The 24,687-nt window shown below is 40.3% G+C and overlaps 3 protein-coding genes across 5 annotated transcripts; 2 read left to right on the top strand and 1 right to left on the bottom strand.

Annotated features, from left to right (window-relative positions):
• Positions 1-4,698, top strand: LOC119030219 (collagenase 3-like). Its single transcript, XM_037117649.1, has 11 exons — positions 1-254; positions 469-585; positions 744-871; positions 963-1,111; positions 1,288-1,413; positions 1,810-1,971; positions 2,283-2,469; positions 2,559-2,686; positions 2,775-2,940; positions 3,095-3,198; positions 4,163-4,698. Exons 1-11 carry the CDS (start codon positions 117-119, stop codon positions 4,264-4,266), a joined length of 1,509 nt encoding a protein of 502 aa, XP_036973544.1. The 5' UTR covers positions 1-116; the 3' UTR covers positions 4,267-4,698.
• Positions 4,699-6,954: 2,256 nt separating this feature from the next.
• On the top strand, positions 6,955-14,847 carry tbrg1 (transforming growth factor beta regulator 1). 3 transcript variants are annotated; one of them, XM_037079478.1, is made up of 15 exons: positions 6,956-7,196; positions 7,445-7,576; positions 8,085-8,142; positions 8,244-8,326; positions 8,524-8,560; positions 8,926-8,988; positions 10,045-10,281; positions 10,365-10,435; positions 10,573-10,814; positions 10,922-11,058; positions 11,237-11,383; positions 12,174-12,271; positions 12,454-12,564; positions 13,087-13,232; positions 14,207-14,847. In XM_037079478.1, exons 2-15 carry the CDS (start codon positions 7,458-7,460, stop codon positions 14,293-14,295), a joined length of 1,638 nt encoding a protein of 545 aa, XP_036935373.1. In that variant the 5' UTR covers positions 6,956-7,196; positions 7,445-7,457; the 3' UTR covers positions 14,296-14,847. The 3 variants fall into 3 exon arrangements, with proteins under 3 accessions (XP_036935375.1, XP_036935373.1, XP_036935364.1); XM_037079469.1 differs by having other exon boundaries at positions 6,957-7,233; XM_037079480.1 differs by lacking the exon at positions 8,926-8,988 and having other exon boundaries at positions 6,955-7,233.
• Positions 14,664-23,263, bottom strand: siae (sialic acid acetylesterase). Its single transcript, XM_037079481.1, has 10 exons — positions 23,022-23,263; positions 22,643-22,804; positions 20,527-20,681; positions 19,503-19,641; positions 19,118-19,286; positions 18,945-19,027; positions 18,159-18,292; positions 17,757-17,911; positions 16,258-16,444; positions 14,664-16,070 (listed from the first exon to the last, which is right to left on the bottom strand). Exons 1-10 carry the CDS (start codon positions 23,074-23,076, stop codon positions 15,804-15,806), a joined length of 1,506 nt encoding a protein of 501 aa, XP_036935376.1. The 5' UTR covers positions 23,077-23,263; the 3' UTR covers positions 14,664-15,803.
• Positions 23,264-24,687: the final 1,424 nt, after the last annotated feature.

Here is a 24,687-nt window from a genome sequence, read left to right as displayed (position 1 = left end):
CCCCCTTTGGTACGGGTGCTTGTGTGTGCATTTTCACTGAATGTGCAAGAGGACACTGTGTTCTCCTATTCGGCTTTCATCAGGCTGTCGTGCCTGTGTTTATAAGAGGAGAGTGGATGGAAAGAAGACAACATTTTAAGAAGATGTCTACGGCTGATTTTGTGACTTTGTTGTTGCTGGGATGTTTAGCCGTGTGTCGTGCAGCACCTACCACTGCTCCAGTAGTTTCACCGGAGGATGAAAACCTGGCTCAGGTAATGCAGCATATAGTTTGAAGAAATACTAGCAATAATGAACTGTCTGGATCTACCAGGTGACAACATGTTGAATTTAGAATCCACTCTGATAACTTAAGAGGTGGAACAAGCTGTAAATTGAGTCTTGAAATTCCTGGAATTAAGCTTTGTCATAGATTTGATAAAATGTGAATGCTTTGCAATAAAATCACCTCTCTTGTGCTGACATTAGGCGTACGTTTATGACTTCTACTCTGACGTTGGGATGACAAACTCCTCAGCTCGAAGCCTCGCTCTCTCGAACTTCACCGAGGACCTACAGGCCATGCAGTCTTTCTTTGGCCTGGAGGTATTCACAATGAATGAAAGATTTCACTGATGTTTGCCCTCTTGTAATCAACGCTGATGGCTTCAACACTGACAAAGCATAACATAGAGTAAAATGTTAACACATTTAAAACCTCACTTTAAAAAAATCTCTACCTCATATCATCATGTGACCACAAGGTGACCGGTGTCTTGAATAACGAGACTGTTGAGGTGATGAAGGCACCTCGCTGTGGCGTGTCAGACATTAGCCGATACGGACACTTCCATGGGAAGCCCAGATGGAGGAAAAGGCTAATCACATACAGGTGACTGGAAGTTACACGCAACGCCTGAGTCACATGATTTGCATTTTCACAAACAGAAATGTGACGGTCATGATGATATATGATTGAACAGGATCACTCAGTACACTCCAGATCTGAGCCGGAGTCAGGTGGATGCAACCATTGCTCAGGCCTTCCAGCTCTACAGCGATGTCATCCCACTGAATTTCAAACAGATCAACAGTGGCACTGCGGACATCATGATCCTCTTCAAGGGTGGATGTGAGTCTGGATTAAGCAAGAGCTTTTTAAACACAGCCTGATAAAAAATACTCCCTTTGCCTTCTTCCTTTGTTCTTGTCACTGTCCCCAGCTGATCTTTTCAGGAATCCTTGTCTGTGATTGAATTATAGACTCTAGAAACTACAGATTACATTATCTTCTTCATCCCTTTGTAGATCATGGGGACTTTTACCCTTTTGATGGGGCCGGTGGTGTTTTGGCTCATGCTAACTCTCCTGGTGAGAATCAGGGAGGGGACACGCACTTTGATGATGATGAAACCTGGACTCTTACCCGAAGAGGTAAGTACACTCTACTCTGTCCACTGGGGAGAAAATCAATATAAGCAGTACATCTCCCTCCATAGCAGTTTAGTTGTCCATTGCATGAAGAAAAAATAAAGCCCCACAGTTGAAAAGATGAAATGGCTGCAATTGAAAATAAATATGCAGAACCTTTTGTTTCTAAATCTCAAGACAGTTACCTTGAAATTAGGAGCTGCCCCACCTACTAATACAGGCTATATTATCAGTACAATTTTCTCAATAGTTAATTGTAATTTTATAAAAAATGTCTCTGTTACAAAACAGGCAGTTTGATCACTGGTGAAAATAAACACCTGCACAATAAAGCAAATGTACTGCAGATAAAATATATATTTATATGTCTGACTGATTCATTGTAATTGTTGTGTTGAGGTGTGAATCTGCTGCTCGTGGCGGCCCACGAGTTTGGCCACGCTCTGGGCCTGGATCACTCCAGGGACAGACGAGCACTGATGTTCCCCACTTACCAATACGTCAACACGAATGGATACAGGCTGCCAGACGATGACAGGCGTGGGGTTCAAGCCCTCTATGGTGAGTGAGGACAGCACGTTCCATGTAATGAGTCACATTAATGTTGGATTATTCAATTATGGTGAGACATTCTTCTGTTGAAACAATCAGTCCAGATATGCAGGGCGAGAGCCAAGCTGAATTTTGCAACTTCATATTTGGCTTCTGACAGTATCTTCCATTCAACCACCACAATTAAACTGGATCCAGTCTATATTAATGTGGTTCATACCCCTGACTGATTTAAACATGAGTTTAAGGCCCAAGCATTACCAAAAGTGCATCTTGAAGTTATTTATGGTGACAGTCTTTCTTGCTAATCCATCTTTCAGGCAGCCGCCAACCAGTGCCCACACCAAAACCTAAACCACCTCCTCAACCAGAGCCTGAACCAGAGCCAGAGGACCCAACAGAGGATCCAGACGTAGGTCCCAACCCAAAAGATGAGCAGTGCAGCCGCAGTCTTGTATTTGATGCTGCCACCTCCATCAGGGGAGATCTATACTTCTTCAAAAATGGGTACTTTCAATAATCACCTTGATCAGTTGTGGCACATTTAAATATTGATACATGTATCTTGTGACATTTTAAATTCAAATCTTAACCAGGTACTACTGGAGGAAGAGTTCAACTCAAGGACTCCGTTTAATAAAAGTGAACACGAAATGGTCACGAATCCAATATGTTGATGCTGCCTATGAAGTCCCAAGCAAAAATTTGGTCCACCTGTTTGAAGGTAAGTTTCAAATGCTTTGGTTATGGACGAATACTCAATTGAATGGATACCATGAAACAGGTGATATCCTCCAACTGATTCTCTGCAGGTAATCAATACTGGGGCATAAGAGCTTATGCAAAGACAATAATGCCAGGCTATCCAAAGCCCCTTACGGCCCTCGGTCTGCCCTCTTCAGTCAGAAAGGTAGATGCAGCTGTCTATGTGCCAAGGACTGGAAAAACACTAATTTTTGTGAATAACCAGTACTGGAGGTGAGTGTTTGTAAATGATCAAGTCTGTATGTTTTTCAACAAGGCACATACTCTTTGGAAGATAAAATGTAAATATAAATCAGTGAGATATTTATTGCGTACAACTACATACCTACAAAGCTTTTGTTACAGTTTCTATTTTTTTCCCTCACAGCTATGATGACCTCAGAAACCAAATGGACAGGGGATACCCACGATACATCTCTTGGGATTTCCCTGGCATAGGCTCCAAAGTGGATGCCGCCTTTGAGAATTACGGTGGGAGACATTATTCACTTTACTTGTTTAACCCAAGTCAAGAGTCGACTGTACTTACAAGGACAGAACATTAACGGCAGCAACAGTTAGCAGCCGGACCTGACTGGGAGCTCAGAATGGCATCACTTGACAGGATGGGCCAGTTTTAGCTGGTTAGCATGTTCATTTAAGTACACACCCCTGGAATGCAATAAATAGATGTTCTTGTTTTTTTTTAAAGCAAAGTTTTCACCTATTTCAACTTTAAAGACTAAAAGCAGGCTGGGAAAGGCAGCCAGGGTTTGGCCCAGTCATTCATTAAGGAGGTTATGGGGTTGACTCCTCAAACTTTAAAAATCGCTCCAATGACTATATGTAATGTGAAAAGGTCTCACATTTACAAACCCACAGAGAACTCCTGCCATATGTCTAGGGGTGTATTTTGGGTTTTATGGGCCAAGTGTAACCTAGTTTCCAGCAACTATGTACTGTTTTTTTTTTTTTTTTTTAAATAATAGATCCAATAAACCAACTGCGCCCTGTGTCTAACACTAAACAGCAGACTGACGCCGCTAGCTATTACCTGGTGAACACAGTGGAGCAATACGCAATGAACGGGTGGTTGAGACCAAAAACAGAGAGAAAATGAGAGTGAATACACAGTGTACATTCATTTAGGTGGCAGGAATCATGACTCTAAATTAATGATGACGTTGGTCTCTGTAAGAGACAGTTCACTCCAAAATCAAAAAATAAATAGCCCCACCCTTTTTTTCAAATGTTTTTTTTTTTTTTTACACTCTCGAAGCACCAGAAGCAATCTAGTTCCACTACATTTCAAAATCTGACAATTCACACCAGAATAATACAGATGGATAAAAAGCACCGTAAAAAAGGAAGAGGAAAAATATCTATTGATTTCGGGGTGAACTGTCCCTTTATTGGGTTGGTTGACTGCATATAAAATGAATCTCTCCTCCCACAGGATATCTGTATTTCTCATCTGGCCCCAGACAGATTGAGTACAACCTGGCATACAAGACCGTGGTGCGTGTGCTGCTCAACTACGGCTGGCTCAACTGTTACTGAGAGACAGAGGAGGCACAACGACACAGATGTCAACATCTGAGATGTGACTGCAGTTAAACATCATGACGTAAAAAAAAAACATGAACAACTGTAATATATTCTTATGAGGGGGGGACAGTTCAGTTCAGAGACAGATGTTGTTCTGCAAGTCTTACTGCAGCTGCTGACGTAAATATCGCAAATACTCTAGAAGGCAAAAGTCAGTGACTGATTAGCATTCGATTAATTCAGTAAATAATCCTTGACACACTAAAGTTCTGTATAATGTTTTTTTTCCGTATGGATGATGCAAAGGAATGTGCTGATGGTGGATATATTTGCTCAGAGATTTTTTTGTCATTGCAGCGATAATGAATTGCAGAGTTTTGAGTGTAATGTGAGGAGTCCTCTGAACACGTCTCGGGGTTGCAAATAAATGATAAAATAGGCTAATGCAAGAGTTACTGTACGATTTCTCCATCCCCTTTAATCTTTCAATTTACACTATTATTTGTTTTTGACCACATCTCTGTTATGTTCAGAAGCGCTCCTGTGTTTTGTGTGGATTCTGCAATTTTAAAATTGGACCACAGGGCTTGTTAGGTCAACTCTGGCCACATGAGAAGAGACTCGATAAAGAGAGAGAGAGAGCTGAGTCACTACTGTTTTCGTGAATGTGGTTAAAATAAGGATTTTATAGTTTAGTGATGCATGTGACCAAGCAGTACAGTCTACAAAACAAACCAAGAACGTGAACAAAACAAAAGAGGTGCTTTGAAGGGTTAGTTCACCCAAATTAACTTAATCTCTTAGATGTAATAGCATCCACTCATTTTGGTTTTATTTGCTGGGGTTTTAAAATATCCATCACTAGAATTTCTGCTTGTACCTGAATACAATGGAGGTGACAGGACTTTACAAGTGTTATCGTCACAGGATTACAAAACACCAAAATCTTGAGTGTGGGGACACACTCAAGATTTTGGTGTTTTGTAATAGCCTGAACACACTGTCAGCATTTGTCATAATGACTCTTACTGCAGTGGAAAACTATCCACACGACACACAAAGTTACATCTCCACTGTAAGAGGCAGCGATCTCAACGTCAGCAGAGAAAACCAACACTGTCTGCGTAGTTATTTACCGCAAGGAATAAGTGAGAAATGCTTCATTGTAATTTGGGTGAACCGACCCTTAAATTAGTAATTCTGGTGGTCTTGATACTGATTAGAAGACGTAACTGGTTGAATCAAATTTAAGGCAGGGCTTGTCCTTCTATTGCCTGCTAACACGTCAACATGACAGGAATCAGGCAGTAACTCAAGTGTAATTTAGTTTGGAGATGTTGACATTCCAGTAAACAGCCAATCAGATCAGTTTGACCTCACTTTTGTCAGTCACCCATGAATTCGAAGGACTTTTTGGTGCTCTGTGGGGGGAGATGTGGCATATTTTGTGCTCCTCAAGATGTCCTCGTGATCTGTATCTTATTCTCTGCACATAAAACAACCACACAAACATTTAGATCTGTATCACATGCTGTCAATTCATTTTGCAACTATGAGTGATGAGAAAATTGAGTGATTTGAGTAATCTTGGCCCTAAAGAGTTCTTTCAGGAAACCAAGTTATGTTAACAACTGCTGAGGCAGAAGCAGTCTATACAAGTTTGTGCTAGTACCACAAGATATCCTCTGACCTGGACGACTGAGAATTCAGAGGAACGGTGAAGACGTCTGAATCCAGGTATCTGAAGAGGAACAATTCATTTACTTAAATGAGAACATGGGACACAACACTAAACTGGTCAGCACTTCCAGCAGTGGTGAATTTTGAAATTTAGTTTGAAATCTATTCTTTTTCAGACAGGAAGTCTGTCTGTGTTTGTAATACAAGATGTTTGCACATTGGGAGTGGGACATTTGGACACTTACTAAGGGAACAGGATAATATTGTACATGTAGTGATAGCTATACACAACAGAATAAACACTTGGGATATGTTTTGATCTTGGCAATTTAATTCAAAATGGTTATTATTCATAATTATTATATAGGACCTCTTTAAAAGAAAAATAATTTAGAAAGATAATCCTGGACAAACTTTCTTTTCACCTGTTATTAAGTCAAGAACTCAGAAGAGAAACAATTACGATCAGATTTAGAAAATGGATCATCAGATTTTTTGTTTCTCACTTGCTTCTTGGGGCTTCAGTGCATTTGGGGATTATGTATCCCCAGATTATAATCTTTCTCCTATCATATCACACACCTTCTCTGTATCAAAAAAAAAGATGACCACTTAATTGTCTTTGTTTATCTGCGCTTGCCTTATTTCATATTCATTAACATAAAGCTGGATCTTAAGTGTTTCTCCTCTCCTGAAACCAGTCTGATAGATGTTTACATGTCCATTAATCTTTTACAAAATATGTTAATCTTTCATTTACAAAATCTCCATTATTATACAGAGGTTGGATGGATGGGAAAGTAAGTGAATGTGACCAAACCAAGGACTAAACTAAACAGAAATAAAACGTTAAATTAATTGAGATTCAATCTTCAACAATAGAGAAGAGAAAAAAACAAAAAAAAACAAAAAAAACAAAAAACAAACAAACAAAAAAACCCCCAAAACAACTAAACCGGATATCCGCTGAAGGTGCGCTCAGTTATAATGTCCGGCCACTTCCGGTACCAATCTGCTTGATCGTGTATATTTATTTTTACATACATCATGTATATCTTTCCCGTCGAAACTCAGATTTTGAACCACAGTTCTTCCCTGTTTTCTGCACACAGCTCCGCAGTGTAGGTCGACGCAGACGTGGCTGCTGCTCGGTGGTGAACTATAGCATTTAGCCTCTCCGTATGTAAACAATGCGATTAAGGACGACCGAAGGTTCCGGTTGACTCACGGAAATAAACAATCCGGGAGCACGACCTGAACAAGTGAGGCTTGCTGGTTTGTTGCAGTTTTTACCGAGGTGTGAGTATTTGCTTCTGTCGAAACGTATCTCCTATATATTACGTTTTAGCCGCTATGAACAATTAGCAAGTGTTAGCTAACCACACCGCGACACAGTATGCAGATATCTGTGCCTGCGTGCCCTCAGAGTTGCTGGTGATACTGCAGCTCAGTATACAAGACTCTTGTACGCAGAGGATGATACATGTTGTGTCGGTGTGTGTCCGTGCAGGTCCCTGTCTCATATGGAGTCACTCAACACGTTTGAGTCTGAGATGGAGGCTGACGGGCAGGGGAACTACTCTCTGTTTCCTGCCCTGGACAGCATTGCAAGTCTGTCTGGGACTGCTGAGACTCTGGAGAGGTTGTCATTTTAAAACATGTTATTACTGTGTCACTTTAGAAAGTGTCGAATTTGCTGCTTATATATAGAAAACTGTGGAAGATGTAATTCATGACTCACTTAGATTACAGAGGGATGGCTAGAGAGAAGAGCATCACAGCTGTTTGTGCCCAAATGAAAACCTCTGTCAGTGGGTGTAGTGTTGTGTTTACAGGAAATCGAATTATAATGCAACTCGTGTTTAATGCTATGATTTAATGCTACCCCTAAACAACAGTGGCAACGTTATTTGCGACTTTAGACTGCATCATTCATGTTTATCTGGCTAAAGATCAGTTTGGTATCAAATGATTAACAATGCGTTGCCTGTTTCACTTGGAAGCCAACATTCTTAGTTTCCTGGTACAGTTTCCCTGCTAAAATATGGATGAACATGTACTCTAAAAGTTTGATATTTTGTAGATAATGATTTCCATAGTGCCAGGAAATCAGTGTTGCACTGGATTATACGAAGCATTTCTACTTGCAGTGAACCGCAGAGTGAAATCGCAGAGAAGCCAAACCTCACATGGCTCGATGCTGCACAGGTACCCGCCATTTGTTCCGCAAACTCTGGTGTTATTGATAACATTCTATCATAAAATAAGATGGTTTAGCGTGTTGAGTCATTGTCCTTATTTTTATGCAGATCGTGTTGGAAGAGGCTGGACGTCCCATGCACATAAAGGAGATAAAACAGAGAATCATCGACAGGGGACTCGTTCAGTCGAAGTACAGTAAATCTCTCAGTTTAATGTACATCTTAGAGCTCAAGTGCTCACATGTTAAGCCAGGTCATGAAGCAGTGAGGATGGGTTTTTAAGCGCTCACTGAAGGCTCAGTTTTGTCTCAATTTTTGAAGTAGACCGCAAACTTGCTCCTGAATCTACATTCACACTCCGCTTATCTCGCTGTTCTCTCGTTGGCAGTGCAAAGTCAAGCCTGGAGGCTGTCATGTACCGGGAGGTAAGGAGGATGTTTAAGACTCAGTCTAACAGCAACCTCTGCTGTTGAGTTTTACAGCCTGCACCTCCATTTCCCACATGTGTTGAGTTTGGTTGCTACAGGACATGCATTCATCTGTTGTATTTCTGTTTACTACTTTTCTTTCTCCATGTTGTCCATCCTGCTTCTTTGGCTTTATTTCACATTTTATAAAAAGAGACACAGCAAAGTATTGCTTTGTGCTCAGGCGCAGAGGCCTTATAGCTGCTACATCTTATAATAGTGGAATTAATTTAAATTGACTCCCCCTCCCCCACCGGCTTTTGGCAGTCAAATTTGGCTTTTCCAGCCCAATGCATTGGCATCAGTCTCACATTATGTTTCAGACACAAAAAGGCAGCAGGAGATTCAAGAGGATTGAGAACAGAAACGGAGTCTTTGCACTGCTGGTGAGTTATTTGGGACACTAATGCCAATTTCACACAAAACCTTAATATGATACTGAAAATGCATTTGACTATTGGTCATGGATTCTGCTAGGGGTCGGAATTTTGTTGACACATCATGATTTGATTTAGAGGGCTACAGTGCAATTCTGATACAGCTATTGATGCACCAAATAATTTTTTTCCGCTCACGGTATGACCACTTTTAAAACATTAATGATCCATATGTAAAATGAACAGATTAATTTACATCCATTATCTGTGCTCACGCTCAGCCATCCTCACCAAAACTCAAGAAGTAGCCTAGCTTACAAAAAACAAGACAACAGCCCGGTTTTGCAGAGTCATTATGGGGGGTCATCGTGTAAATTGGGTGTAAAAGTTTCTATTACTGACCGTCCCGCATCAAGAAATAATCTTTCAACAGAGAATCACAGTGTGTCTAAGAATCGAGAAATGGTTTTCTCTTGTGCTGTTCACACAGGAGCTGCAGTTTGATACAGATCATTGACTGGCATAATTATAATAACCAGAAAAGACACTATATAGATGTAGAAAATTAGATTTCGACATAATTTATCACTCCTTATATCTAATTACAATGATCAGTACACATCTTACTACTTTTACACAATCAAAGCTGAGCTCATAGTCCATAGTTGGTAAGTGTCATGCCTGTGTTAATCGTAGCCTGGATCCATCTTAGAGCCATTTCAGACGACTCATTTTGACTTAGGCGTACCTGGCTTCAACATTATTTTTCATGGATGTGTGTTTCACTTGAAAAAACACGATAAAAAGGGAATCCTACTATTGATAAATTCAGTGTGCAAATAATTTTTTTCTTTCATTTTCTTTCGTTTTGAGGAGGCCGCGCACATTTTGTTTTCCGCAACTTTCACCGTTTGTCATACAGCAGGTTAAGTGTAAGCTCCATCAGTGTGATTTTGCCGTTTATATTCTCATCCATCATCCTGGAGGCAACACAAGCTTTAGCCTCAGGTGCTTGTGGTACCGATGAATAGATCTGTATTTCTCTGCGCCATTTTTCCCTCACAGACTGATGAGGAGAGGCAGCAGGCCCTGCAGGCCTTCACCGCCCAGTCTTTCCTCGGATCCCCGCAGCAGAACACCATCTCCAGTTCCGGCTCAGGTGCCTCGGGACCTGCCTTTCCATCCCCTGCCAGTTCCTCTGAGCGTAAGACCAACATGAAGAGAGGTCCGCGAAAAAACCAGAACGAAAAGTACAGACTCAAGTACCTCAGACTACGCAAAACTGCCCGGGCCATGATATTTGTAAGCAAATTATTCATTCTTTTCAACGACTACGACTAGTTCTTTTGTAGGTTTACTCGGTATGATAATGATGATTTCCACAGGAAAATGCAGCCCTCTGTGATGAAGTTGCCCACTTAGAGGAGAAGTTTCTGAGAGCGAAAGAGGAGCGGAGGTGAGTAGATGGTTTAAAATTGGTATTGGACAACTGGTGCGTCCAGCATGGACTTTAATGTTCGTCCAATTTCATTCCATTTTTTTGCACACAAACCAAATGACTGATTCACATCAGTATTCCCTTTTTGTTTGCAGGTTTTTACTGAAGTCGCTGTTGCAGTATCAGTCTTTGTCAGAGGGTGAGATACTGCCAATGCCTAGCTCGAGCTCTCATCCACCTGTGCCACCTGTGGCATTGACCTCAGGTCCTGCGGGGGCTTCGGGCCTGTCCGTGGGCCACAACTTGGTGTCAATGGTGTCAACAGGGGAAGACGGACCACTTAAAAAACCAAAGAAGGAAAGGAAAGAGCGAGGCAGGGAGAATGGAAAAGAGGAGCGTGAGTGCTGGAATAAGATAATATGAGATGAGGTGAAAGGTGAAATTCGTTTCACATTTCACAACGGCTGGGCCCTTATTTTATTTTATTTTCTTGTGATTGTTCAGTTCCAAAGAAGATGTCCAAGAAGAGAAAGTTGGCTGACGGGTCTCGGAAGCTGGTGCAGCCCATACCTCTGGACTCATCTGGTCGTCCCGTCTTCCCCATCGTACTAGGAGGTTTGACGGTCTACAGTCTGGGAGAGGTCAGTGTGTGGCGTCACTCACTAGCTTTATTATCACTGTGGTGACTCATATTGATGGGCATGTGCACTCTCGTCATGCTGTGACAAATCCAACTGTCCATCAGGCGGCGGTTCAATAGATAAATATCGAGTCTGTAACACAAAGAGAGCTGAATCCGACCTTTTGTCTGATCTCCAGATCATCACAGACAGGATGTTGTTCCACGATGAGTGTGCCATCTACCCAGTGGGATTCTGCAGCACGCGAGTCTTTGCCAGCATGAAAAACCCCGACCAGCAGTGCCTGTACACCTGCCAGATCAAGGATGGGGGAACAGGTCCACAGGTACGCACGTGCACACATACTTGTTGTTGAAGTCATGTTTGCCAAGTCATTCTCCTGACCATTGTTTTTCTTTATGTAGATAGCATTTAAAGACAATTATTTGAAATCAAGATAAATAAAGAAGTCGGGTTCCATTTGTAATGCCATGATTGACAGGATTCCCACAGGTCTTTGAAATCCTTCAAGTTTATGACTTTGAGGGGACGGTAATCAAGGCCTTAATTTTTTTTATAAAGAGACATGGCTATCTTATGCCTGGATTGGACATTTTGTGCAGGAATAGATTTTAAGTTCTTTTGACGGTAGCACAGGTCATGTCCCGCTGTCTGCCTGTGTGTCTCCCGCTGTTTTCTGCCCTCAGTAACACAGCAACACAACTGAGAAATGTTCCCTTATTCACACATCCTCTCTTACTTCTCAAGATTTGTCTGAGAGCTTCTGTAAAGCCCACTGGTTTAATTATTTATTATAAAACTTAGGTGCTGTAACACTAGTCAACCATTGATCTGTGTCTCAAACCATGCTGTGTTTGGTCCTTGAATATGACTGAATTGGGGATGTTTAAAGAAGTATTGAACGACTGGCCCAAGATGGCCAGAGATTTTTGTTGGGGTTCTTGGTACAGGTGAAACAGAGACAGGTTCACAGCTGTTCATTTGCATTTTTACCAACATTGTCGTGACACAAAATTCAGCTGCAAAATTCCCACTGTAGAAGGTGCAGGAAACCTGACAGTCAAAGGTATTAAGTAAACTTTACTGACACATGCTATTCCATATTGTTCTCCCAGTTTGAGATTGTGCCTGAAGAAGATCCTCAGAATGCCATCGTGGCCTCCTCTGCCCTGACGTGCCATTCCAATCTACTGAAAGCCATCGCGTCTGTCAGGTACCAGAGTTCACCACAAAGGCTTGGAGTGGTTGTGTTTAATTGGGGCGTTTGGTTTTAATTAACAAACAACATAAATGCTTTGTGCTTCAGAGTTGGATATTAGTCCACTATCAGTCCAAGACAGCCAAGTCAACTGTATTTGATCCTGTTGGAAAACTCTTGATGTGTCCTCCTCTTAGTTCAAAGTCTGTGGTGCCCATCGTGCCATCAGGAGCGGATTTCTTTGGCTTCTCACACCCAACCATCCAGAATCTGATCCAGAGTTGTCCTGGAGCACGCAAATGCAGCAAGTAAGTTCACCGTTCTCACTGAGTACACAGCACACACTTCACATCCTTTCTGACTTTTCAGAATCTTCTAAGATTAAGAAGAAGATGTTTTTTTTCATGTTTTTACAACATTTTAGATTTTTGACTGTCTACTTTGAAAAGGACATTACTTACTGTGCCTAGTAATGTAAAGCTTACATTATTTAAACAAGAACCTATTCTAGGTAGTGTGGTCACTTAGGGAAAAATCATCAAACTATGAGTGAATTTTACAGATGGGTCACTTAATTACAGTAATTATTATAGACTGTGACAATTTTTGCAACCGGTTTTCCTAGATGATGAGTAATATGATTCACAATATGAAATAATTTAGAATTTTACCATTTTATTTTATCATGACCCGATCTGTCTTGTGTCCATCTAACCAGTTACATGCAGTAAACTGAAGCAGAAAGAAGAAAAAAAAAACAGTTTTGCAGTTCTTTCAAATTCCTTGTTGATATTGCATCAAATTAACAGGGGTTTACTCTGTTGCTTTAGCTACCGGTGGATACGTTTCGAGGTGTGTCGCCCTGGTGACGGCCAGGTTCCTCACAGCCTATCAGAGGACGATGCCTCGGTCAACTTTGATGCCTACCAGAGACGCCAGGGCTATGATGAGAACATCAAGACGGAGCACGTAACAGGTTGCCTGAATATCATTTACATGTACATTTAGGGCATTAAGCAGACACTTTTGTCCAAAGTGACTTACAGAAATTCATATAATTCATACACTGATGGTGGTGGCTGCCATGCGAGGTGCCGACCACCTTATCACTTTTCCATACTGGAGATGTTTCTAGCTTTGTGGTACTGTTTATTAGACCTGGGAGTAACAAGTAACGTAGGAGCATTATAGCTGACTCGTCAAACATATAGAAACCAGTATAGCCTTAGGTTGATCAGCTGGTGAGGAATTCTCGTGGTGGAGAAACAAGTAAAAGCCATCTTATTCCTCGATAGCTGCTGTCAAAATGTGTGAAAGTGAAGCTGCTCAGCTATACTTTTCCCTGCTAGAGTGTGTGTGAATTAGCTCCAGGCCTCCGCCGGTAAGTAACATATTACAAGTGAAAGTGCCAAGGTTAGCTGAAAACTACAGGTGCACTCCTCTTACAAGAGTAAGGGTTAAAAGTGTAGCCACGCTGCCAAACCTTCCATAGTTTTAATTATTTTTTTTTTTTTTGATACCTCTTGCATTTTCTAGTGCTGACATGATGATCCCTGCAGCATTTAAAGTAGCTGTATGGACAATATTTCTTCAAGCAGACTGAAATCACTCCGACTCTGTTTAAATGCAGTATGATAAGTGATCTGAGAGGATGTGTGTTTACATGCCCTAAAGCATTTTATCACAATGTAACTTCTTGCCATGTTCTGAAGCATCTGATCTGCTGACAGGTAGACCAGTTATAACTTGAAATGATATTTTGGTGAGGGATATGCAGTCACACAGAATCTATGCACAATTCATGAGTAAATGGCATAACAGTGGTGTAACGTTACACAGCATATTTGCCCCTTTTCTGCCCCCCCACTGTTTGTGGAATATTATATTGGGGTCCACTTAAATGCAGCTAGTGACTCGTCTTCTCATGTGTATCCGTCTGTCTTTCCCCAGGACAGACACCGCAGTCCCCCAGCTCCTCTCATCAGCACCACCTGACCTCCCCGACCATGAAGCCCTCGACCTCATATTACAGCAGCTGAAGCAGCAGCTTGGTCAAACATGATCCCAACCGCTGTGAACTTTCACTTTTTACAGTGTTGCTTGTCTTCCTTTGTCCCCGCCTGGCTCAATAACTCACTATGCCATCTTCAAGCGATCCCAGACTGTATTACCGGGAATATATGTGCTAGCATGGTTCATGCTAATATACCGGATGTGGTTGGTTAGTTGGTTAGCTTTGTGCTTACATAAACCCAATACCTGTGTTGGGGGACATTACATTTGAAATGCAATTAGTATAAAATTTTTACCAACTGGTGTGTTGGCACATGGAACACTATAGTCCTGTGGTATTTAAAACTGCAGTAGTTGAAACAAGTAGATTATTGTGGATTAATAATAAACTCACCACATTTCCATCAGTTTTATTTTGAAATCATCTGCATCAGCTTTGATTGTAACACACCCACATAAACTTAGTGGCTGCTTTGACATTTGTTTGTGCAAAATTGTACTCAAGTCTCATTTGTGCTGTAAACTTCAAAATCCACAGTTTTGTTTGAATAAAAACCCATTTGTCACAATTACCCACATTCATACAGTCCAGCAATTATTATCAGTGGTTCTAACAGCACATATTGTTTACAGGATAAATCCATCCAAACCTATCTGCCTTTGTAAGCGCCAGTAAGTTCAAGTAAACTTTGTGTTTTACAGGCAGACCGATCGTAAGTGGACGAAAGATTGTTAAATCTACTCAAGTACATTTACATTACTGAAATATTACTCAATTACAAGTAAAGGGTTATTATTAACTACTGGTATTAAAATAATATTCAAGTAAAAGTATGCACCATTCTTCTCAATTGCTACCCTGAGTATTAGTTACTTTTAGCCCTTAATGTTCAATACTTTTTCAGTAACAGCATTTAATCATAGTGGTTTCTGTTTCTCTAAAGTTTTAGTCTAAATTCCTCTCAACTGGACCTGCGCCTGCTGGACAGTTCCGTTTAATATGCCCACATGTCAGGGTTTTTATTGCCCTGTTTTTGATTGGATAGTCTTATTGGGTACAAAATGTGTATATATACCCAGCACTCAATTTTGATTATAAAAGTAACAGTAGATTATATGGTGTATTGCACACTTAAGTGTAATACAAATTACAGAATGACAGACAACATTCATAACATACAAGTGCCCTTAAGAATGACCTACAGTCATTTCAGCAGCTGTTGTTAGTTAATTCAATCTCTGCTGACCTTAAAAAAAAATAATGGTAAGTTTCCCTCTCAAAACAATGCAGGAGCCAAGTTGTTGATTTAAAAAAAAAAAAAAAAAACTCCCTTTCTTGAAGATTTTTAGAAAAAGTAATTTTTATATCTCTGAAAAACAAAAAAAAAACATTTGCTACATTTATCTCACCATCACTTTTACATTGTCATCAATTGTCTTGTGCTTAAATCTGGCAGCGTCCCTCCAAGCAGAATATTTTCATCTCAATAAAAGGCACTTGCTTTTATCAATTTGTCTTCTCATAGTCGCTGGTTCAGTAACTTATCCAAACGTTTCCTTTGGTCGGGTAGCGGGTCATGATGAAAGGCGGTGCAGGTAAAATCCCGCTGGAGCTGTAGATTGGACAGGCTTTAAACTCGCAGGGCCAGTCTCTCCATGCATATCTGATGGCAGCTACTTCATCAGTAGGCTCACACACCTTGGCAGACACTTGGACAGTGGTGTTACTCCACTGCAGGATGGGAGCTTCAATCCAGCGAGATTTAGGCCCACATGGAGCCTTAATCCGTGAGCAACAGATCTTATTAAAAAGGGAAAAAAAAGAAGACGGATGAAAAAAAGATAAATGTTTTGTGTTGTTTGATTAGCAAGATATGAGTTTGTTGATTACCAGACCAAACATCCACTTCATCTAACTGTTATTTGACAATGGTTTTCTACCAGTGGGTTACTATAGGACACAGCTCCCAGTGACTAACCAGCCTTACCTCAAAGATGTCTTTAGATGGTGTGACGGAGACTCTCTGATCGTAGGCGATATTGACGTACATTAGAGTGGATTGGATGGATTTGGGGAAAGGTCCAAGGAAGGCCACGTCCTGCTCATTGTAGGCCACTGCCCTCGCTCCTAGTGTCAGTCTGAAGGCTACATCCTGCTTGTCTCTTGGGTGGATCCTGAAACAACAAATAAAAAGCAGTTATCATTTAAAATAAATAAATAAAAAATCATGGATGAGCCAGATGGTGAGACCAGACAGGGAGGTTGAAAGTCAATACAGTAAAAAATAAAAAGAGCTTATCACTTAGAAATGAAAATAATCACATAATCAGATGTAATAAAGAAAAAAAAAAACAGAGAGCTGTTTCCCTGCTGGTCTTTCATCTTGTGATGCGTTAAGGAAGTCTGTAGATGAGAATTATGCCAGAGACTTACTGTGCCTTGGCAGCATATCAGGCGCAAGTCCATTAAAAAGTTTTATGGATGTTTATAAGCATCTTAAAATTCATCCAAAGACTGACTGGAAGCCAGAGCGAGAAATCCTTGAACAGGTGGGATCTGAGCTCTTTGCTCCCATTAAAAAGTCTTCCAGCAGAACTCTTTACAAACATACTCAAAGTAAATGGAATCAGGTCAAACCTGTCACGGTCGTCAAAAATAGCGCTGGCTTTCTGCACCGCAACGCTCAAATTAAAAGTTAGTTTTACACGGACTTCTGACAGCTAAGAATTCTTGATCAAACCTGTATGAAGGAGTTGCACAGCAGTAGCTTGAATGCTTATTTTACACGGTGTCTCAATATGAATTGTACCCCACATTCTACCTGAATGTCCTGAACACGGGGCTGTAACGAACAGAGTGAAGCTCATTCATAACGGTGCCGTTGGAATCACAGATGCTGCAGAGTTAGTTTCCTCCTGTACGTATAGTCATTCTGATTACGTAAATTGTCCCTGTCCCCCCAAGAAGATGATCATGTATCTGCATTAGCTTGGCGCTCAGGCAACACGTCATCACTTTCATACCACCAACAACTGTGGAAAGATGTGGAGCCCGCTGATTGTTTTATGCCTTTAGTGGATAAGCCTGCCTCCCACATGGTTATGTCGACAAAACTGTTGAGTTAAATTCATTCAGGAGATTTGTTTCATAAAAAAAGATATTTCAAGGATCCCTATATTCAAATTAGGTTGGGTTTTTTTGACGTCATATGATCTCACTAGAAGCTCTGAATGTTTATAAAAAAAGAGAGACATTCGGTAAAGTCCTGAAGAATTGTACTACAGAGTATGATGAGCTCTCCTGTGCATCGCTTGAAAATCACACTTCTTCTGGTTTAGTCTTGCTATGAATGGCTATTTAATACACATTGCGTAACCTGGACAGACACAGTCAGGTATCAGCAGGGTAACATTTGTTAATAACATCATAGGTTCTGTTTAGAAAAGTGTAATGAGTTCAAATGTTAGGAATGAACACGATCCTTACGAGCCATAGGGGGAGTTCTCGTCTGGTAAATCCATAGCCACAGCCATGAAGGTTTTCTGCATGCGGGGGTTCGGGACAAAGCCGACGTCTGCTGTCTGGTGCCAGCGAATGTTCGGAAAGCCGTCGTCTGTGGTGTCTTTTTTGTATGTGGACAGCTGCGAGTACAAAGAAATTATGGATCACCTCTACCACACTGCAAATGATAATTCTGTAACTGATTTTACCCACATAGTAGCACATTTTCTGCTCTGATGCTACCAAAGTCCAAAGTTTAGAATTCTACGTGTAGTATTTTTAAAATACAAGACCTGCAACTATTTTTGATTGTTTGTTTTTTTTTAATAAACTTTCTTGTTGTCAGCACTTGTTTCTATTATGCAAAAAACCCCAATACCAACATACCTGGACAAATCCAAAGGGGAAGTCGTGAGCTGTCTGCCACCCTGAGCCCTCGTGAAACGCCATCCTCCAGTCATCAATCATAGCGGGGAAGGAGCAGTTGTATGTATCTTGATGATAGATTGTATTTGCCTCACCTGGGGGAAAGACGAGAATTATAGATGCATGACGGTCAGTGTATCTTTTGATCATTTGATCCCCTTTGAAAAAACGGGTATTAAAAAACAAAGTGATAACAATAAAAATACTTCAAGGCTTTTTTTCTTTGTCATGATCAAAAAGGGATGAGTGAAATTACAAGGCAAGACCGTCAGATGTAGGATTATCAGACAGTTCCTTAAGCCTGGGTTAAAGTGCAGTCAAGCCACCTCTTGGATTTTGATGCACATTTACTTGCGCTATTATGGTAGCAGTGCTTGGTGTGAACAAAAAGGACAAAAGACTCACATTGAAGCATAAAAATGATCATTATTATTCATTTGGTCTCATTGAATCTGACATTACCAAGTAATAAAATAAAACCATTGGCAACACTGTGTGGTGCACTGGAAATTCCAAATTTTTGATGCTCTTTACAGCGCTTTTTTCACTGAATCAAAATTGAATAGAAAAATTACATTCATGTTTATGATCAGAAAAACACCTTATATTTGAATTTTAATGTTTGTATTTTAGAAGGAAACTTAAATTACTTGTTTTTTTTGTTGCTCTTTTTTTTGTTTCCAGAGACTAAAAGGTACTTGGATGCATGGTACAGCAAATATCTGCTACCTGTGCAGGCGGTCTTACCTTGGTACCAGATGGCTCCTTTGATGGTCATGTTGAGCAGCGGGTGGATCATCGCATTCCACAAGACAGAATTGTCTTTAGGACTGATCAGATGTTAACAGTTAGTGCATGCCAGTGCAAGTTTACATACTCAGCTCAGGCTGCAGCTTAGCTGAACTGTGCCGTATCTTTACCTGTCATCACTTGGATTTAGTCCACACTTCTGCAGTGCCCTGGACGATGACCAGGCTTCGACAGGGGTGCCTCCCCAACACGACTCCACCAGCCCGATGGGGTACTTCAGGTTCTCGTACATGTAACGTCCAAAGAGCCAGCACACTGCTGAGAAGTCTGCCACGTCTCCTGGAAATACACCCACTTGTTCATCAGTCATCAGCAACATGCAAATAGACGGTAGTACGCACATAAACAAATAGCATAATTGTTCTTTAATCCATTTACTTGTCCTGTAAATGCATTGATAACATCTCAGTTAAAGTTCAGTACCCAAAACCATGACATTTAGCTGCACACTTTAAAGTCCTTAAATAACTCTGAGTAAATAAAACCTTGACTCACTGGCTGTAGGCACAGACCAGGGAAGTTCCACTTGAATCAAATCAGTCAGCTCAGTTTCACTTGTGTTCAAGGCCACCATAAAAGTCCTCACATGAGGATACTTTGCTGCGAGGGCCAGCTCCTCTAATGCATTGAAAATCTGTCAGAGGATGTATGAATCATAAAAAAATAGAGTTCATTAAACAATAAACATTTTTTTGAAAATACACAGCAAATAAATTGTCTTTTTGTAAAGAACGCTTCATAGCCACTTGTGGATTTTTACGGATTCATCACAGCCAAAGTCAACTTTGCCGGTTTTGCTTTGTCAGAGATGTTGTAAGTCATCTTTGACCCTGATATTGTCCTCTGAGGCCAATTATGTTGCAGCAAACCCGAAATGAAGTACATTTAATTTATCAGATTCACACACGTCATTGCATAGTTTATGTACTAAACATCAAAAAACAGTTTAACACCTCACCAGAAGTCCAGTAAAGTGCAGTGATATACAGTTTTAAAGGCATACCGTGGTATGAAGATTGACAGTTATTATACTGTGTAGAGTTGCTTATGTTCAGTATTGACCTCTACTGTATTAGTGTGATTGAAAAAACAATAGTTCAAGTTCATATTTGGTTTGTATCTGTCAGGAGGACATTATATACTACTATACTACTATATAATACTTTTGTTTTTATTTTGTTACGGGTCATTGTAGTCAAGAAAAACAATTTTAATAATTGTCTAATGTATGCTGTATACTGTGATACTCTGAAACTGTGATATTTTCTGAGATATTGTACCATCAAAGTCTCATACTGCAACATACTGTATGTAATATAGATACAGGGTATATAAAACAGTGAGTTGTATTAATTCGCTGAGATGAAGTTTTCTGTACGAACAGTGTTAAGGCTGCACCATAGGGTAAAAAGAAATATACTGTATTGTGACTTAGACAATATGTATGATTTATTATGCAGCATACAACATAAATGAGCTCATCAGAAAGACGGACTGGAGTTCACCTGGCTCGGCCTACCTGAGATGTTTTAAAGTACATGTTGCTCTGCCCTCCACACAGCCAAACATCTCCAAACAGCACATCTGTCAGAGTGACGTTGTTGCCCCGAATGGCCGCTGTCAAATTGTAGGGACCGCCGGCTTCAACAGGGTCAAGAGTTACACGCCAGACACCTGGAAAGTCAGTGTTTGGTACATGGACTTTAGACAGACTCAATCTCATGTTTCCCCTTCGGGCTGAAGACTGGGGTTGCAAACAGTGTGTGATTTTCACAATAAGATAGCTCAGAACACATTATGTTTTCACAGTAGAACACAATATAATTCAGTGCTGTAGGTTAGTAAATGTATTTGGTATGATCACCATCATATTATACCACAGACCTCAGTGATGGAATGTAACTACGTACATTTACTCAAGTACTGTGCTTAGGAACACTGTTAAGGTTCATTTTCTGCCATACTTCATCCATCCAACCCACTGCGCTGTGGAGGCAGATACTGTACTTTTACTCCATTATATTTATTTGATAAGTTTAGGTACTCTTTATTTTCCAGATGCTGCATCAGAGCCAAAGCAGAGCATTTTTAAATTATTTTAATTGATTAGCAATCGGATTAAAAAACAAAAAAGAAAGCCACTGAAAAACACAGTGTTATATAAACTACCCAGAAGTCACTCTTGAGTAGAAGTAAAGATAATATGTTAACATATTTCTTTGAGGAAAATGTAAACCAATCATACGAGTCGCATCTGATATTAAATGTATTAACTGCAAAAGTACAAGTCAAAGTAAATTAAACATATAATACACTTTAAGTAAGTTAACCTTACTTATGCGACCCACAGTATACAGTATATCCATACATGTATGGATAGATATACTGTACACTACGGGTCGACTGATTATTGGCCTGACTCATAATCGGATCCAATAAAACAGAATTTTTCAGATAGGCATTATCAGTGTGTTTTCTATGACCGTAAACAAAATGCATTCAATTAAAACTGTGCTACTTTGGCTCTGATGCAAAATGTAACCTGCAAAGTAACTCGTGTAATCTAGAATAGCGAATAACACTCCACAACATTGTGTGCAGAGAGAGAGAGAGAGAAGCTGCTGCCTCATCAAGAACTCCACCAGCACACGTGATAGTGGAGCAACTTGAACCTTTCTAAGTTTTAAAATCATTAACATAACTTCCTTTAAGGGTTTAACAAGTCGCCTTCGACTCATTCAATATGCTTAAATATTAGTCATATTTCAGAAGAGCGCCCAGTTGCGCTTGTTGAGATAACTGCTTGTTAATGAGAGTTAAGAATAATCTAATCTGACATTCACTCACAGTTTGTCACATCAGATGTGTAGCCTGTATTTCTAGTTTGCACTTGCCCTCCAGTAAATAACCTACTAATAAACCAGAGTTCTATTGCTTTTTTAAGAATTGCAGCTGAATTGCATGTCTTCCAATCCTCAGTATTGTGATAATGTGAATAAACTCATGTTGACACAAATGAAATGCCAATATGCGCTCACATACCACTCTTTTCTGACTCTGAGCACCTGCACTTCTATAATCATGTGCACGTCCTTGCTAAGGTACATTCCATCACTACATACATGTACATATATAAAGAATTAACTCATACTTGTACTTTTGATATTAGAAGTACAATTGTGTGCCAGAAGAGTACTTTTGATACAATAAATTTAACTAAAGTATTAACCATATGGGTGAGTTTCATCTACCACAGTAATATTTTAAAATAGTATCTTTACTTATACTCAATATAACTTTTGTGTACTTTTTACAAGTGTGTATGGATGTCAGGCAAATTTGTGACAGCGGGCTGTATAAATAAAATGGACACAGTAACAAACACTGACATGTTCTGTGATGTCACAGAAACATGCAGCTAGGAAATATAATGCATTATCTGTAATCTATTAAAACAATGGTTGAGAAGCTGATTCTTTGTGCAAACGGTGGTCACAAAGCCAAAGCTCCCGTTCACAATACGGGTCCCTCTCTGCCATATCTGCCGCTGTGTGGATTCACTCTGTGTGGCCCCTGCTTGCATTCAGGGACCCTGTCGATGTCAGCAGTAACCCTCCCACCTGGCTTGCGCTCACCTTTTGTCACATTGGCCAGTGAGGCCCTCTGTTTGCCGGGTCCTGACAGGAGGAGGGTGACCTGAGCACCCTCGGGCCCGTAGCCCCACAACACGGCTTTCTCTGGAGACTTCTGCAACACCATGTGGTCTCTGTAGTAGGAGGCGAAGTGCAGGGTCCCATCTAGACACACACACACAGAGTTTTTGACCCACTACTTCTATAACATGCAACCATTATTTTGAAAGTCCCATTCAATCTATGAGGCGTTTAACATGTAAAGAGGAAATTGAAAGTAGAGGCGTTTGCTGTCTGTTTTTACAGATATTGGCAGTGTCAGCATTATCTGATGATTGCAAAAGCTGTTGACAACACTTGCTGTTGAGTGCAGCCTACTCACCAGAGCTCTGAACGGAGGCAGCAAGAATGAGAAGAACACACAGAATCACAGCCATGGCGAAAAGACAGCCCACATGAACACACAGCTACAGAGCCTTGACGGACAAAGTCATGAGAGGTAGTCTGACTCCTCCTCAGTCACAGGACACGCGGCTGACCCCAGATCTGTTCGACTCGCCGGGATTACTTTACGACTTCGAGGAGGAAGCAAGGACTTTAACCGTGCCTCTGACGTCACCCAGTAGACTGAGCCCGACTGCGGGCCTTCAAAATAAAAGCACCAAAGAGCAAGCGCGTCAAAAATGGTAGAAATCCTGCAAGTGTCACGTGATCATCGCATGATGTGGCATGATGGGGAAAAAAACACCACATACAAATTATTAAAGTTAAAACATATAGGTACACATTTTATATACCTATGAATCCCGTGTTATTGTAAGTATCAATCCTGGATATTTCAACTCCAAAATAGAAAATAATGATAATAATAATTTAAAAATTAAATATATAGTTAATTAAACTTTGGTTAACAAACAATGAAATGCTTTACAAACTAAGCAATTGTAAAGGTTTATAAACAGTCACATGAGTACTTACCGCCTAGTGGAGTTACTTTCCACCAGTAGTTATTAGTTGCTCCAATTGTTACTTGTGAATTGATAGATAATCTTAGTTAGATAAAGTAAGTGGGTGTTTTCCAAAGTTACAGTTGCTTTGTTTACTATTCCTCAGTTCCTCAGTCCATGGGATCATAATAAAGGACATTTTGCGCAAAAACAATTGTACCCCTAGAATACAGTTACTTTATAGTCCTGGTTGCTCCTGTCTTGAATCGACAGGCAAATTCTGTGGGGAAAAAATCTGCTCACATGGGAAGGACCAACATGTTCTTTAAAGGGGCATGAATTTATGCGTTACCACCTGGGGGCAGAAGAACTCCACAACACCATGACAGACAAAGACAATGTTTTAACCCAGTAAGCTTTAACAGCACACATAGAGCCACATGCACATTGCAGCTCAAATTCCCAAATCTGAATCACTAGCGCTTGTTTGAATTTCTACTTTTTCACTATAGTTGATATCTTTTTTGCCTTTTGGTGCTGAGCAGGTAGTAAACGGTCATTGTTTTGGACACGTTGTTCCTGTAAACAAGCTGACATTGTTGAGGCCGAAAAAGTTGTAATATGACACTGAGAGTTAGTAACACCTTTCATATCACACACATATTTCACAAAAAAAATTTTGAAAAAAGATGTGCAGCTTTAAGGTAAAAGAAATGTGCCTAATTTTGTTTGTATGAATATAAGAGAGAATTTTCCTTTTACTGAATACAATAAAACAACGCCTCTGTGTTGTGTGTCCTGCAGTTACTGAGCTGAAACTGGTGCAGATACTGCTGTTCTTGGTGTTTCTGCTGTTCACTGATTACTGCTGTAGGTTCTGGAGCCCAATATATTTAATTCTTGTCTCATGACAGCATGCAGATACTGTTGCTGCAGGGTTTGGCAAAGCAGTCGTTGTTGTTAATTAGGTGAAAATAACACTTTAATTTAATTGTCTCCATTCATTTTTCATGCAGTCATGATAAAACAAAATTGTTGAGGGATGTTGATTTTCTAAAAAAGCACATAACCGTTCAGTAAAAAGAAATACACAAGTGACAT

This window comes from Acanthopagrus latus, chromosome 2 (genome assembly GCF_904848185.1).
Source record: "Acanthopagrus latus isolate v.2019 chromosome 2, fAcaLat1.1, whole genome shotgun sequence".
NCBI classification, from domain to species: domain Eukaryota; kingdom Metazoa; phylum Chordata; class Actinopteri; order Spariformes; family Sparidae; genus Acanthopagrus; species Acanthopagrus latus.
This window is presented reverse-complemented; position numbering and strand designations above follow the sequence as displayed.